We start from the raw sequence: 15,520 nt of genomic DNA, 5'->3' as shown, positions 1-15,520 counted from the left end.
CATATTGCTTCGCACGCCATGCCTGATGGTATGAGATATTGATATTCAATCGAGCACTCATATCATTAACAATTTCTTTTCCCCGATAAACTCTACTATAGTCTTCAGCCAAAACATCAGCAACATATTCACCCAAAACATATTTGTTTGCTTGTCGATGATTAGGTTGCAACAATGTTGAAGAACATGTGTGTACATCAACAAATTTATTCACTTGGAAATGTCCATCAGAATTTTTAATTGCTTTTGCTCTTAGTAACCAAGAACAATTTTTCGAAACACACACAGCTTCATACCTTGATTTGGTGGATCTACTTGTCCTCGTCTGGAAACCTTCTCGAAGACATTTTTTACCAATACACTGCTTTAAAAGTTCTTTGTTGGGATATCTTCATTAATATCAACTGTCCATGCTGGTACAGGGGGCATACCGTGAAAAAGGTTATCGGGAAACTTAGCTTTAACTTCATCACTCAACTCATCTCTATCGGAATTGCTTTGTAGCTCGGTTATATCTAAACATACATCACCAACATCAACATAATGCCCGTAAACATGCTTTTTTTCATTTTTTTGACTTGAATTTTTTTTCTTTTTAGTTTTATCTACCACACGCCTATTCATAAGTTTAACTTCTTGTTCGGCAACATCATCACAACGACCACCCACATGATTAAGATATGTACCAACATCATCATCACCAACAGACTTGTAATTCTCGGGATCCACATAGTGAATAGGTGAATAACTAACATTAATATTTTCAGCAACACTGTGAAACTGAGGTATACTAGGAGTATTGAAAGTACCTATCGGATCGTTGCTCCCTTTATAACTGCATAAATTACCAACAAGCTGGTTTCCAATTTTACCACCCCCATTAACCTCCTCAACTTCATCAACCACCACAAACACTTTCACAGCCCTTCCTCCACTACATTTGATTACGTTTATCAACATTCTAACATCCATGTCTTCAACTATAGCTATATAATAATTTAATTTAGGATGGTGGAAACGAAGACTAATTCTATATTTGTCTAACAAACCAATTTTGCTTCTTACCAAAGATACAAAATCACTATAACTAATATACTCAGAAAATATCAAAGCGAATTCAAAAATACCTCCCTGTGGACATATGTATTCCAGATTAGTTCCATTAACTTGCCATCTCCCACCGGTTACAAGACAAACAAAATATTCAATCATTTTTTGAGCAAATTGTAGAGAGAGTTCCTAAACAAATAACAACCAAAATGATATTTTTTCTACAAAACTTTTTATATAGCAACATGATTTCGTAGTCAAACCAATTCATTTCATAGTCAAACTTAAAAAAAAAAAAAATAATACAAAAAAAAACACCATTTCGCAGATAGAGTGAGAGGATTTCGCAGATGGACCTATTCCATCTGTGAAATTACCCCTATATATACAGCAAAAATATTAAAAAAAAAAAAAAAAAAAAACTTCTCATCTGCGAAAGTACAAGCACCTAAAGCACAACTGTGCTTTAGGTGCTTGTACTTTCGCAGATGAGAAGGTCATTTCGCAGATGGGACCTTCTCATCTGCGAAATGGGTGGCTATTTTTGTAATTTCGATTTTTTGGCTATTTTTGTAATGCAATTAGTGTAAATGGCTATTTTTGTCATTTTCTCTTTAAAATATTATTTTTAGAAAATGATAGTACATATAGCTAGTTTTCTTAGATACTTTTTTTTTCAAGAAAAATTAGCAAAATATAAGCACTTTTCGACCATATAGCCACGCATTTTGTAGTGGGTCCATCGTGATATATGGTCATTGTGGAATGGGGTTTTGGCTGAAACATGGTATAGTTTTCTCAGTTATCACCTCACTGGGAAATAGATCAACTATCACAAAGCCATACTATGAAATTGTGAAAACCTTAACGTTGAATGGTCGCACTCTTGCAAGGCCCATAATATGAAATGGTTGGGGATAATGACTTGAAAGGGTAACGAACTTTCGACTTTTTTCACATTTAGTCACTAAACTTTTTTTCGTTATCTATTTGCCATTAAACTATTGAAACTGTTCACATTTTACCCTTATGACCGGCTGTTACCGGTCATAAGGGTAAAATGTGAATAGTTTCAATAGTTTAGTGGCAAATAGATAACCAAAAAAAGTTTAGTGACTAAATATGAACAAAATAGAAAGTTCGTTTCCCTCTAAAAAGTTCAATGACTAAATGTGAACAAACTTTCTATTGTATTATGTTTTAGCAAATTATTTATTTTTGTTAAATTGTAGCAACATTTGTTGATGAAGAAATCTATGAAATAATAAAAAAAAAAAACCCTTGAAAATATATTAAAAAAAACAAAAAATCAAAACCGAAATAAAAAACCAATGGTTTGACATTTTCCAAAATAAAAAATCAAAATTTCCAATATGATTTATGTTTTACAAAAAAATGAACCATTCTCACTGATGTGAGTTATGACCATTGGTTTGGCATGCGGAATTTGTGAAATCCCATGAATACGTAGTTACAGCATCACCTGAACTCGTAATTCATAGTAAGGGGTTAGAGTATCATCGCGTGAATACGTAGTTACAACATCGCCTGAACTCGTAATTCATCACCTACAGGTTATGGGTCTGTTGGTGTTTCCACTGGGTTGTCTAGAATAGTCCATGGTCGCCATTTATACTCTGGTAGATGATTACATCGCCACATTTCCGGTTAAGGTTATGGTATCTCCTTTCATCCTACATCACCTATTCATCATCATCTATTTACCTAATTATCATCACCTTTCTATCATCACCTATCTCTCATCATTTTATTTCATCACATACTAACTATTTCATCTACTCATGTTTCATCCGCAACATATTTGTAGATATAAAATAAATATACCGTTTAAATCTTTTAAAACATGTATAAAATCGTTTATCCAACATAGACAACAAGTATTCAAATAATATGCACACATAGCACGTAATTTATATAAAATACTTCATATGTATGTGTAAGATGAAAGTAACTATATATACCATAAAAATCCCATAAATGCTTCCTAACTTCAAACCCCAAGGTTTACTCTACTAAAGCTTCATATTCTTGGCTCTCTGGACCTAGATGGGTCCATATTCCTAACTTCAAACCCCAAGGTTTACTCTACTAAAGCTTCATATTCTCGGCTCTCTGGACCTTGAAGGGTCCAGATCTATAACACAAACTTGCAAGAGGGGTTTGAGGCATTCAAAACCCCAAAGATGAAGTGATTCACGCCCTAACCCCAAAATGGAATCTACACAATAGGGAAGGAAAAAGGTTCATTTTTGTACCTCAGAATGAAGCTCCTTGTTTGAATAACTCAGAACAATAACCTTCCTTGGTCCCTCTTGCTGGAACTCTTCTCCTTTCTTGCAAAATCACACCAAAAAGCTCAATATAGCTCTTCCTCTCACTCTACACACTCAAGCTCGCTAAGGTTCTCACTTATGGGAAAGGAAGTCGCAATTGAAGGCCATAAGTGCCTTTAAATATGTCTCGGGCCCAAAGATTTAGGGTTTCTGCCAACAGGGCGGACTCGTCGAGTCCATTCATTAATCCGAGTCATCAGTCGCGACCTTACTCGACGAGTTGAGGCGTCAACTCGTCAAGTCTCTCTTCTTAACTCAAAAGAAAAATACTTAAATTATGATACCTGGAAATCCGAATGTTACATTTTGTTTTTTTATTTCATAGATTTCTTCATGAACAAATGTTGCTACAATTAAACAAAAATAAATAATTTGCTAAAACATAGTACAATAGGAAGTTTGTTCACATTTAGCCATTGAACTTTTTAGAGGGAAACAAACTTTCAATTTTGTTCACATTTAGTCACTAAACTTTTTTTCATTGTCTATTTGCCACTAAACTATTGAAATTGTTCACATTTTACCCTTATGACCGGTAACAACCGGTCATAAGGGTAAAATGTGAACAATTTCAATAGTTCAATGGCAAATAGATAACGAAAAAAAGTTTAGTGACTAAATGTGAAGAAAGTCGAAAGTCCGTTACCCTTTCAAGTCATTATCCCGAAATGGTTGTGGTACAACCAAATGGGCCCATTGCGAAAACTTACTGTGAAATATCATAAATTTTCTTTATTTAGTGTTTACTTTTAATTCAGTAGTCAAACATATTTCAAACAACTTCTTTTTAATAAAAAATAAGTTCTGATTGGTTTTTTTCGTAGTTCTTTGTGTTGGAGGATCGTGACAGATGTTCATGGTGAAACTCAATATATCATGCCAAAGGTTTGGACTTTGGAACTACAATTTATATCATCCCTCGTATATGATACATTTATGGGTTGTTAAATGTGTCAATGGAGATAGACTATAAAAATAGCTCTAAGGTAAGTTTATCATTCTAACATCCCGAGTTACTTTATGATATAGACTTATAGAGATATATGACAAGAGTGATGTCAAACATTAGAAAATCGTTCTTCGTAACGATACTTCATAATTGTGTACATATGTATTGTGTATATTGTTCACATATACATAGATCTACTACATTGAATGCATATGATGTTGATGAAAACTAATCTATTAGGAGAGGGTCCAATAGAAACTAATTTAGTATAAGAGGGTCCGGTGGAAATCTATCACATGCAGAAAGCAACAATCAATATTTTTTTAATATCTTCAAGTATATAAAACACCATTATAACCCATTTAACATGTTCTCAACAAAATCATAAGTATGTTGCTATTGAGAACATTACTACATGTGTTATTGATGATGTCAATCGAAGCATCCTTCTCTATCTTCTTAAACAATGTGATTCTTGTTGGTGTCAGTGGGTTGGGGCGTTTATCTATTACATGGTGGACACCACACAACCTTCTAATAAGATGGTAGGACCTCATGTACTCCACAAATATGATGACAGATTTCTCTTTTTCATAAATAAGTTTGGGAATGAATACCTCACATGTATTTATATAAGAACATGAGAATGAGCTCTTCCTATAAAGATGTCGATGACAATTTAACTTTTAGAAACAAACTACGAGCTCTTTAAGATGTGATTTTAATGATCTCATCAATGATCACATTACTAGGGGTTGTAAAGTAAGTGTCAATTTTGTTATCTTGTGTTCAATATAAACTTGTAAAACCTTATGCTTAATTACCAATTTCACAAATGCTTAATCACTAATTTCACAAAAAAGTATACACTTCCATCATTTCCAAAAGAAATCAATTCGTAAACTAAAACCTCATTTGGTTTTGTGAACTGAAAATATATTAGGATTTCTTCTAAATAACCTAGTTCATGCATTATGGCATCTACTTCAATAAGCGATAAAAATGTAAATGTCAAAGAAATCGACCATAGTCATTTTATATTCATGCACTTCCTTCCCAGTGACATGTTTCTATGCCAAAAAGATTGTCACTGATAGCTACACAATAGAATACAATTAGACTACCAAAAAACCAATTAGCTACTTAACAAATCATACATCTTTCACAAATAAACAAATAACAAAACAACAATGGGTCCAACGTTGTCAAAGACATCAAACATCCGATAATAGCATTCACTTTGTCATCTATCCATTTATCTCATATTTTCCAAACCGTCAACACCATTTTTTAGCTTCACACAACTATTGCACTACTGATTTGATCAAGATGATAATCCCTACTAATCTTTGTGATGGTTGTAAGTGACAATGAAGATGAACACTTGAAGCTTGGAGGGATAAGTTAACATAAGAATGATCATATTCTAAATTATCACGTGAGAGTGGCAGTAATAAAAAAGATACGGATAAAAAAAAAAACAACAATTTTGCCATTGTGTGTGAGGCATGTGGGTTGAGTTAACATCTCAAAACAAATGGAATATACGTAACAAAACAAAGACTTAGGGGGTGTTTGACTTAGTTTTTCACAGCCCAAAAGTCCTTTTTGGAAAAGAAAAAAAACAAAAGATGTTTGACAAAAATAGTTTTAAAAGTTACTTTTGGAGTTTTTATACAAGGAAAATGAATTTTTTGGAAAAGTCAAGAAATCCTAACTTTTTATAACATTTCCAAAAAAGATTTTTGGGTTGTGAAAAACTAAGGGCGTGTTTGGCTTAGCTTTTAAAAACTCAAAAGAACTTTTCCAAAAAGTTACAAAAAGTCAGGATTTCCTGACTTTTACAAAAAGTTGTTTTTTCTTGTATTAAAACTCCAAAAGTTATTAGTTTGCCAAACATCTTTTTGTTTTTTTTCTTTTACAAAAAGGACTTTTGGCTATGAAAAGCTAAGCCAAACAGCCCTTAAACAAGAAATCCCACTTAAACATCAAGTATTAGAAGAAAAAAATGGGTGTTAGTGCAATTTTCATACAACCATAGGGATCATTTCTTCAATTTACTCTAAAAAAAACATCGTATATCAATTTTATGGTTAATGTTTTTCTCGTATTTACGGGTGGGAGTGTATTTATAGAGGGAGGAGGATCTTGAATTTTGGTTATCGCTTTTTTACAAAAGAACGAAAACTCCAAACACCAAACAATATTCCCTTCGCTAGGTTTTGGTTGAAAAGCATCGAAGACAATGGCCGGAGCCTCAAACTTAACCAAGCTCATCAAGCCAACCAAACGCCTTCAAGCCACCGATATCCAGGCAGCCGCCGGTTGGGGTGTCGTTGCTCTCACGGGCGCTATTTGGGTGGTTCAGGTCGTTCTTCCCCCTAATATTTCGATTTTCATTTCTTCGATTTATTGATCGCTTGATCAACTCAATTTATCATCATAAAATTAGGATCTCGTTGAACTATATCTTTTTCAATCAGTTCGTTAATCTCTTTCTTAATCGCGATGAAATTCTGTTTTCGTATTTATGCTTTGTGCAATTGTTTGTTTTTCTAGTAAATCAGAGTCTCGAATCGTCGTTACGCTAGGGATTAGATCTGGATCTTGGCTCTGTGACATTAATCTTTCGAAGAACATTGACCTTTATGGTCAAACTATACCTGGCTATACCTAGATGACCAATAATGTAAAATAATGCCTGAAATTATAATTTTTCTGGTTGTTGAAGGTGAGAACGACTTAGATTTAAACTCAAAACTACTGAAGTTTCAAGATTCATCATAGTCTGAAGCTGTAAAACCGTCCTTTATTGCCATCTGTTGCAATTTTTTGAAAGGAACCATTGGTTAGATCTTGATTCATAACCTAATAGCCCCCCCTTTCATGGCTAGTTTATGGGTGTTTTCCTTGAGACTAGATTTCATTGAGTGTGAGGGTATTGTTTTGTTTAAATGCTCAAAATTTCTCTTGTATATTCATAGAGAAAAACATATGTTTTAACAAGTGAGTTGTGTTGAATTTTTGCAGCCATTTGATTGGGTGAGGAAGACATTCTTTGAGAAACCAGAGCCAGAAAATTGAATAGAGGTGTGGGATCCATCTCTAATTCTAATGGCTCAACTCTTGTTTTTGCCATTTGTTTCCTTTCTGCTGTTGAGAAAGCTGTAGGCAGATTTTTTATTTGAATAATGTGAAACTCCAAATATGATTTTGTTAAAAAAAGATTTACATTGGTTTTTGTGGTCATCTTGCTAGCTCACTGTCACTATTGACCGTGTTCATTTGCAACTTGTTGTATTGGATTTCGCTTGCATTTGTGACGCTGAGACTGATTGAGTTGTGACACTGAGATTGATGTCAATGGGACAAAATTCAAAATTTGCAACTTCTTGTCTCACCTAGAAAAACAGGGTTGAGACATTTGCTCTATATGCAAAAGACGTGAATGTCCTTATCATTCTCATCATCAAAAATAACATTGGAAAGTTTGCCTGATCCAATGTTGTGAAGTTAGGTCTAGTGCAAATGTAACACAACTAATTACTTGAGATCAAAGCCTAAACCATTTGCATAAATTTCAAGAAATAAAAATGTTAGCTTGTGGAACAGTCACAGTTTGAATTAGAAAAAAGCTTGACTCGACTCTTGAGTCATTTCACGCGTTTTAAGTATACAATATAAGGAGTGGCGATTCTATAAGATTTTTATAAAGTTTAAGAAATAATGTTAGTTTTTGAAAGTTGTTTATTAACTTCAAGAATTGATCTCATTTGAAAAAAATAAAAACCATATTTACATGAAGTCAAGCTGTTTTTCTTTTGTTACCTATTTTAAACATGAGTTAAATGTGACCTAGTTTAAAATTCGGATATTTGGTTTTGAAAACCCTTAATTAGATATAACCATGTTTTTTTTAATAAAGTTGGTGGTATATAAAAATGCATTTTATGTTTATAAAAAACAAAAATACATTTATGAAAATGAATATGTAAAAAAAAAGGTAATTTTTTTTTAAAATATATTTTCTATAAATGAAAATTAATAAAAAAAAAAACACGCATAAAAACAAGCATCTAAAATTTTTTTTGGAAAAAGTAATTTAATAAAAAAGATAATTTATACAAAAAATTAAAGTTGTAAAAAAAATATATAAAAACTTATAGAAAAAATAAAATAAAATAGAAACAGAAAGAAAAGAATGAACTTCCGATCTCAAAAGGTAAAAGGTAAAAAGTAAAGAAAGTGTCGTATAACCGCAACAAACATTTTTTTTGGTAATACAAACACAAATGGTTTATAAAAAGTTCATAAGACCGTTAATGTTCATATGGTTAATATTCATATGTTGTTAGAACATCTCAAATAGTTAATCTTTCAAAAGGTTATTACTTTTCATATCAGTTTTATAATAATTTTTATTTATTAGAAAACTATTGTTATAAACTATCTATCGTTAACATTTTCAAAAGTTTCTTAAGAAATTAAGAAATTTATCTTTATCTTTCTTCTCATATGTTATACAAATGCCCTCCGTATATTTTTGAATTTTTAAATCTCTCATATTTATGAAAAAATAGTTAATATTATTATTTTATTAAATAAAAGAACTTGAATTTTTAAATCTCTCATATTTATGAAAAAATAGTTAGTATTATTATTTTATTAAATAAAAGAACGGTGAATTATAATTTTTTGGGTGTCATAACAGTATGTTTCTTTATTTCATTTTCTTTAATAAAATTTTATAAATATTTGATTTTTCATTACCATTTTTATTTATCAATGTTATTTTTTTTCTTTTTACCTGTGGTTTTCATAGTTATAACTCAGTACATAAATAATTTCAATCTTTCTAATCATAGCTAATTATTTCCCACATGACCATCAATGATCGATGTCATATGGGCTTTTTTTTTTCATATTTTATTGAGTTTCCAACAATGACATGCGGACATCTCACATTCGAGTACTTAAAATCTATTAAAAAAAAGTAACTACAAGTTAATAAGTCCGTTGTGAAAGTTTGGGTGTGTACGAAATAGTTTGGTTCGGATATCCAAAACCGAACCATAACCATTACAATCGATTAATGCATTTAAATAGTTGTTGGGTATTACTTAATATTGATTTTGGATGACAGTTTTACTCAAATAATGGTTTGGTTAATGGTTAGTGTTAGTTAATCATAATGGTCCAAAATGAATAGAAATAAAAATAATGTTGTAAAAAGTGAAAAATAAAATTGTTATAACAAGCGAAAAATCAGAATGTAAGTTGCTATAAAAATACAAAAAACTGAAATCTTGTTACTTTTTGTTAAATATTATAATGGCAATTTCTACATTTTTAGCATCTCTTTGTCATTTCCTAGGTGTTCCCCGCGAAAATATTATTTCTGAGTGAAAAATGACATTTTCGCTTGTGTTCCCTTCAATTTTCCACATTATATTACAACAAAGAATCATTACGTTTAAAGTAAAATTAAACAAAATTATGAACTTGGATCAATACCAAGTATGAACTTTGAACCCAAATCTATTGAGTAAATTACACGAATGGTCCCTATGGTTTAGGATAATTTGCGCGTTTGGTCCCTAACTTATTTTTTTAACTCGGAAGGTCCCTACTGTTTGTTTTTGTTACGCGCTTGGTCCTTGTTTTACCTAAAAACCCTATTTTCCCTTGATTTGTTAATTTATTTAAATAAACACACCACCAACCTCATCCCCTCACCTTACCTTACCTACCCTACCATTTTTCTATATTTAAATAATAGTATTTTTAGGAAAGATAAGGACCAAGAGCGTAACAAAAGCAAACAGTAGGGACCAATGGTGTAACAAAAAACAAACAATAGGAACTTTCCGAGTTAAAAAAATAAGTTAAGAACCAAACGCGCAAATTACCCCAAACCATAAGGACCATTCATGTAATTTACTCAAATCTATTTTTGTGATTGGGCTTGAGAGTTTAGCGTTGGAATTAGGTTTGAGAGCATTTTGAAGTTGCATTTTTTAAGTTAAAATATGAAAACAAGGTTTTATACGTTAAAAAAAATACAGGACCTTCAATTTCACAAAGGTCATTGAGAATACCTATGCAAATTTAAAAAAATGACAACTTTTTACTAGTATTTTTGAAGGGATTATGCTAGTTTCTCAGAACCCGTATGAAATTGATGGCTATTTCCGAAAAATATTATATTTCTAATTAAATTTTCTGGAGAATGCATAGAATAATTTTATCAAAATTGTCTATTTCTTTAATAATTTAATAATTGTCGTTATTTAGTGAAAGTAGACACGGCGGCGGAGAAACACACAAAATCGAGTTAATCGACTAGCACTACCTCACAGCTTCTTCCTCTACCAGTCGTCGCGGCCCTTCTCTGCACTACTCCCTCATCTTCATCTAATCGAGCGTTAACCTCTTTCAAGAACTCAAAATCACCACCTCATCAAGGTTAATTTAATCTTCCACTGTCGAAATTTCTCATTACACTTTGATCGATTCTAGTAAATATGGATTATGTATTAGATTGCTCGACTGTTTACATATGAATACGATTTCTTGATCAACGTACTCAAATGTCATCGCAAGAGTTCCTGTTTTACTATTTCTGCTCCATTAGAGCACTATTTGTTCTAATAATTGTCCACCGTCATGTCACCTGTTAAATATCAGGGTATCTATGTCAATTGTCAAGCCAAGGCTTCCTTCGATAGTGTTTAGTAATTTTATACCAGTCGAAATTGGGAATTTTAGCTTTTGAAAATTGTAAATAAGTTCATTTCAATATTCAGTTTGTAAAATTGATTGCAAATCCATGAAGCAGATAGAGAAAATGACGACATCTAAAGATGCTTTTATGGTGTTTTACTTTCATTAAAATTCAACTATGATATGATTATTGTAAACTACTTTTGAATGGTTCTAGTAGTTCTAGATTCATCTATATCCTCAAAGCTAAGTTTGTGTTGTATTGATATTATGTTTTGTGATCTAGGATCCATGGGCAGTGTGAATGAAGGAAAGCTTAGGTTCTGTATAGACAGAGGAGGCACATTCACTGATGTCTATGCTGAAATACCTGGTCAACCTGAAGGCAAAGCAATGAAGTTGTTGTCTGTTGATCCATCTAACTATGAAGATGCTCCAGTTGAAGGAATCAGGAGGATTTTGGAAGAATTTACAGGGAATAAAATCCCCAGGACTTCAAAAGTCCCTACTGACAACATTGAGTGGATTCGAATGGGAACTACTGTTGCAACAAATGCACTTTTGGAGAGAAAAGGAGAAAGAATTGCATTGTGTGTGACCAAAGGATTTAGGGATCTACTCCAAATTGGTAACCAGGCTCGCCCAAATATCTTTGATCTTACTGTTTCAAAACCTTCTAATCTATATGAAGAGGTTATAGAAGTTGATGAAAGAATCCAACTTGTTCTTGAGAATGAAAAAGAGTCTGGATCGAATGTAGTCACAGGTATTTCAGGTGAGCAGGTTAGAATCGTGAAGCCTGTTGATGAAGCAACTTTGAGGCCTTTACTTAATGGTCTTTTAGAAAAGGGAATCAATTGTTTAGCAGTTGTCTTGATGCATTCTTACACATACCCACATCATGAACTTGCTGTGAACAAATTAGCTGTAAGCATGGGATTCAAACATGTTTCTTTATCTTCTTCTTTGACTCCAATGGTTCGAGCTGTTCCTAGAGGTTTAACAGCTAGTGTAGATGCATATCTGACTCCAGTTATCAAAGAGTATTTATCAGGTTTCATTTCTAAATTCGATGATGATTTAGGAAAAGTGAATGTTCTCTTTATGCAATCAGATGGTGGTCTTGCACCGGAAAGTCGATTCTCCGGCCACAAAGCGGTTTTATCCGGTCCAGCTGGCGGTGTTGTTGGCTACTCTCAGACACTTTTTGGGCTTGAGACGAAAAAGCCCCTCATTGGATTTGACATGGGTGGGACCTCTACTGATGTGAGCAGATATGCAGGAAGCTATGAACAAGTTCTTGAAACACAGATAGCTGGAGCTATAATCCAAGCACCACAGCTCGACATCAACACTGTGGCGGCTGGTGGTGGTTCTAAGTTGAAGTTTCAGTTTGGAGCTTTCCGGGTCGGCCCAGAATCCGTGGGTGCACATCCGGGCCCCGTTTGTTATCGAAAAGGAGGTGAGCTGTCAGTTACAGATGCTAATCTTGTTTTAGGCTATGTAATTCCCGATTACTTCCCATCAATCTTTGGGCCTAATGAAGATCAGCCTTTAGATATCAACAAAACCAGAGAAGAATTCGAAAAACTTGCAAAGAAAATTAATCTTTATAGAAAAAATCAAGATCCATTATCAAAAGAGATGACAGTTGAAGAGATCGCACAAGGGTTTATAAATGTTGCTAATGAGACAATGTGTCGCCCAATTCGACAACTAACAGAAATGAAAGGACATGAAACGAAAAATCATGCTCTTGCTTGTTTTGGAGGTGCGGGCCCACAACACGCATGTGCCATTGCACGTTCTTTAGGTATGAATGAAGTTTTGGTACATAAATTCTGTGGGATTTTGAGTGCATATGGAATGGGATTAGCAGATGTTATTGAAGAAGCACAAGAGCCGTATTCTGCAGCTTATAGTCATGAATCTGTTCTAGAAGCTTCACGTAGAGAAACTTTGTTGCTGCAACAGGTGAAACAGAAGCTTAAAGATCAAGGATTTGGAGAAAGTAGTATCACAACAGAATCTTACTTAAATTTGAGGTATGAAGGGACTGATACTGCTATAATGGTGAAAGGGAAGTCAGGAAGTGATTATGCTGTTGAATTTGTCAAACTATTCCAGCAGGAATACGGATTTAAACTTGAAAACAGAAACATTCTAATATGTGATGTTAGGGTTCGTGGGATTGGAGTGACAAACATTTTAAAGCCACGAACACAAGAAAATTCCATCACTACCCCTAAATCTCAAGGTGAATACAAGGTCTTTTTCGGAAATAAATGGCATGATACGCCTCTGTTCAAGCTTGAAACTTTAGGATCTGGCCATGTCATTCCGGGTCCCGCAATTATCATGAATGGAAACAGCACTGTGATAGTTGAACCCAATTGTAAATCCATAATCACCAAATATGGAAACATAAAGATTGAGCTAGAGTCAATTTCGGTCAATGTCAAAGTATCTGAAAAAGTTGTTGATGTCGTCCAGCTTTCTATCTTTAACCATAGATTCATGGGTATAGCTGAACAGATGGGGCGTACGTTACAAAGAACTTCAATTTCAACAAATATAAAAGAAAGATTAGATTTTTCATGTGCCCTTTTTGACCCTGATGGAGGTTTAGTTGCTAATGCTCCTCATGTCCCCGTTCATTTAGGAGCCATGTCTAGCACTGTTCAATGGCAGTTAAATTATTGGGGAGAAAACTTACATGAAGGAGATGTTCTTGTTACAAATCATCCGTGTTCTGGTGGGAGTCATTTACCTGATATTACGGTTATAACCCCGGTTTTTGATGAAAAAAAGTTGGTTTTCTTTGTTGCTAGTCGAGGGCATCACGCGGAAATAGGCGGAATCACTCCCGGAAGTATGCCGCCTTTTTCAAAATCTATACACGAGGAAGGAGCTGCTATAAAAGCATTCAAACTAGTCGAAAAGGGAATCTTTCAAGAAGAAGGAATCACAAAGCTTCTTCAATTCCCGAGTTCGGAGGAATCATCGGGCTACAAGATTCCAGGGACTAGAAGGATTCAAGATAATTTATCAGATCTTCATGCACAAGTAGCTGCAAATCAAAGAGGAATTGTTCTTATCAAAGAGCTTATCGACCACTACGGGTTAAAAACAGTTCAAGCTTACATGGTTTACGTTCAATTAAACGCGGAAGAAGCGGTAAGAGAAATGCTAAAGTCAATTCCGGGGAAACTCCAATTCCATTCCGATGATTCCAATTCTACCGATTCAATCGTAATCCAAGAAGAAGATTACATGGACGACGGTTCTACGATCCGATTAAAACTCACAATCGATTCGAAAAAAGGCGAAGCTTTTTTCGATTTTTCCGGAACTACCCCTGAAGTGTATGGGAACTGGAACTCTCCGGAAGCCGTGACAAAAGCTGCGGTTATTTACTGTCTTAGGTGTTTGGTAGACATTGATATTCCATTAAACCAAGGATGTTTGGCTCCTGTGACAATCTTTATACCTTCGGGATCCTTTCTCTCTCCTAGTGATAAAGCTGCTGTTGTTGGAGGCAATGTTTTGACATCACAGAGGATTACAGATGTCGTTTTCATGGCGTTTCAAGCTTGCGCGTGCTCACAAGGCTGCATGAATAATTTGACTTTTGGTGATGACACTTTTGGGTATTATGAAACGATTGCGGGTGGAAGTGGGGCGGGGCCCACGTGGGAGGGGACGAGTGGGGTCCAGTGTCATATGACGAATACGAGGATGACGGATCCGGAGATATTTGAGCAGAGGTATCCGGTTGTTTTGCATAGGTTTGGGTTGAGAGAGGGGAGTGGTGGTGGTGGGGTGTGGAGAGGTGGTGATGGGGTGGTTAGGGAGATTGAGTTCAGGCGGGGGGTGGTGGTGAGTGTGCTGTCTGAGAGGCGGGTGCATGCGCCCAGGGGGTTGAAGGGCGGAATGGATGGGGCGCGTGGGGTTAATTATCTTGTGAAGAAAGATAAACGGGTGGTGAATCTTGGAGGTAAAAATACGGTTGAGGTTGAAGCTGGTGAAATTCTTCAGATTTTTACTCCTGGTGGAGGTGGATGGGGTTCTCTTTGATTTCATATTATGCTTATTATGATGGAGAAAGATAAAAATTCAAATTTGGTAATAAAGTTCTGACATTGTAGTTTTTTAAATGGATTCCCCCTTTCTTTAATGTTATTATGAACTTTTGATGGTCATTAAAATGACTATATGCTGTGAAGTCAAATGCATAAAGATGACCATATTTTCATCTTCTATCAGATTATCAAATTCGATAAAAAATACTTCATAAATGTGTATTGAAGCATTTTCTAACAAAAGCGAGTCCGTAAGGTCTTAATAAGATGCTATATCTATGAATTCACTTTCTGTCATATTCACTCAACTACCTTTAATATGGCTCGCGAATGATAATAGAAACTAATTTATGACATATCAA

At 34.2% G+C, this 15,520-nt stretch overlaps 1 protein-coding gene and 1 long non-coding RNA gene across 2 annotated transcripts; both read left to right on the top strand.

Moving 5' to 3' along the window:
* Window positions 1-6,360: 6,360 nt before the first annotated feature.
* Window positions 6,361-7,602, top strand: LOC111913050 (uncharacterized). The gene is made up of 2 exons (XR_002857406.2): window positions 6,361-6,721; window positions 7,384-7,602. It is a non-coding gene; the product is annotated as an uncharacterized LOC111913050 (long non-coding RNA).
* A 3,046-nt stretch (window positions 7,603-10,648) lies between these two features.
* On the top strand, window positions 10,649-15,336 carry LOC111913051 (5-oxoprolinase 1). Its single transcript, XM_023908776.3, has 2 exons — window positions 10,649-10,818; window positions 11,363-15,336. The coding sequence occupies exon 2, from the start codon at window positions 11,368-11,370 to the stop codon at window positions 15,151-15,153; it is 3,786 nt and encodes a 1,261-aa protein (XP_023764544.1). The 5' UTR covers window positions 10,649-10,818; window positions 11,363-11,367; the 3' UTR covers window positions 15,154-15,336.
* The last annotated feature ends 184 nt before the right edge of the window (window positions 15,337-15,520 follow it).

The sequence above is a fragment of the Lactuca sativa genome, chromosome 6 (genome assembly GCF_002870075.4).
Source record: "Lactuca sativa cultivar Salinas chromosome 6, Lsat_Salinas_v11, whole genome shotgun sequence".
NCBI lineage: Eukaryota > Viridiplantae > Streptophyta > Magnoliopsida > Asterales > Asteraceae > Lactuca > Lactuca sativa.
This window is presented reverse-complemented; position numbering and strand designations above follow the sequence as displayed.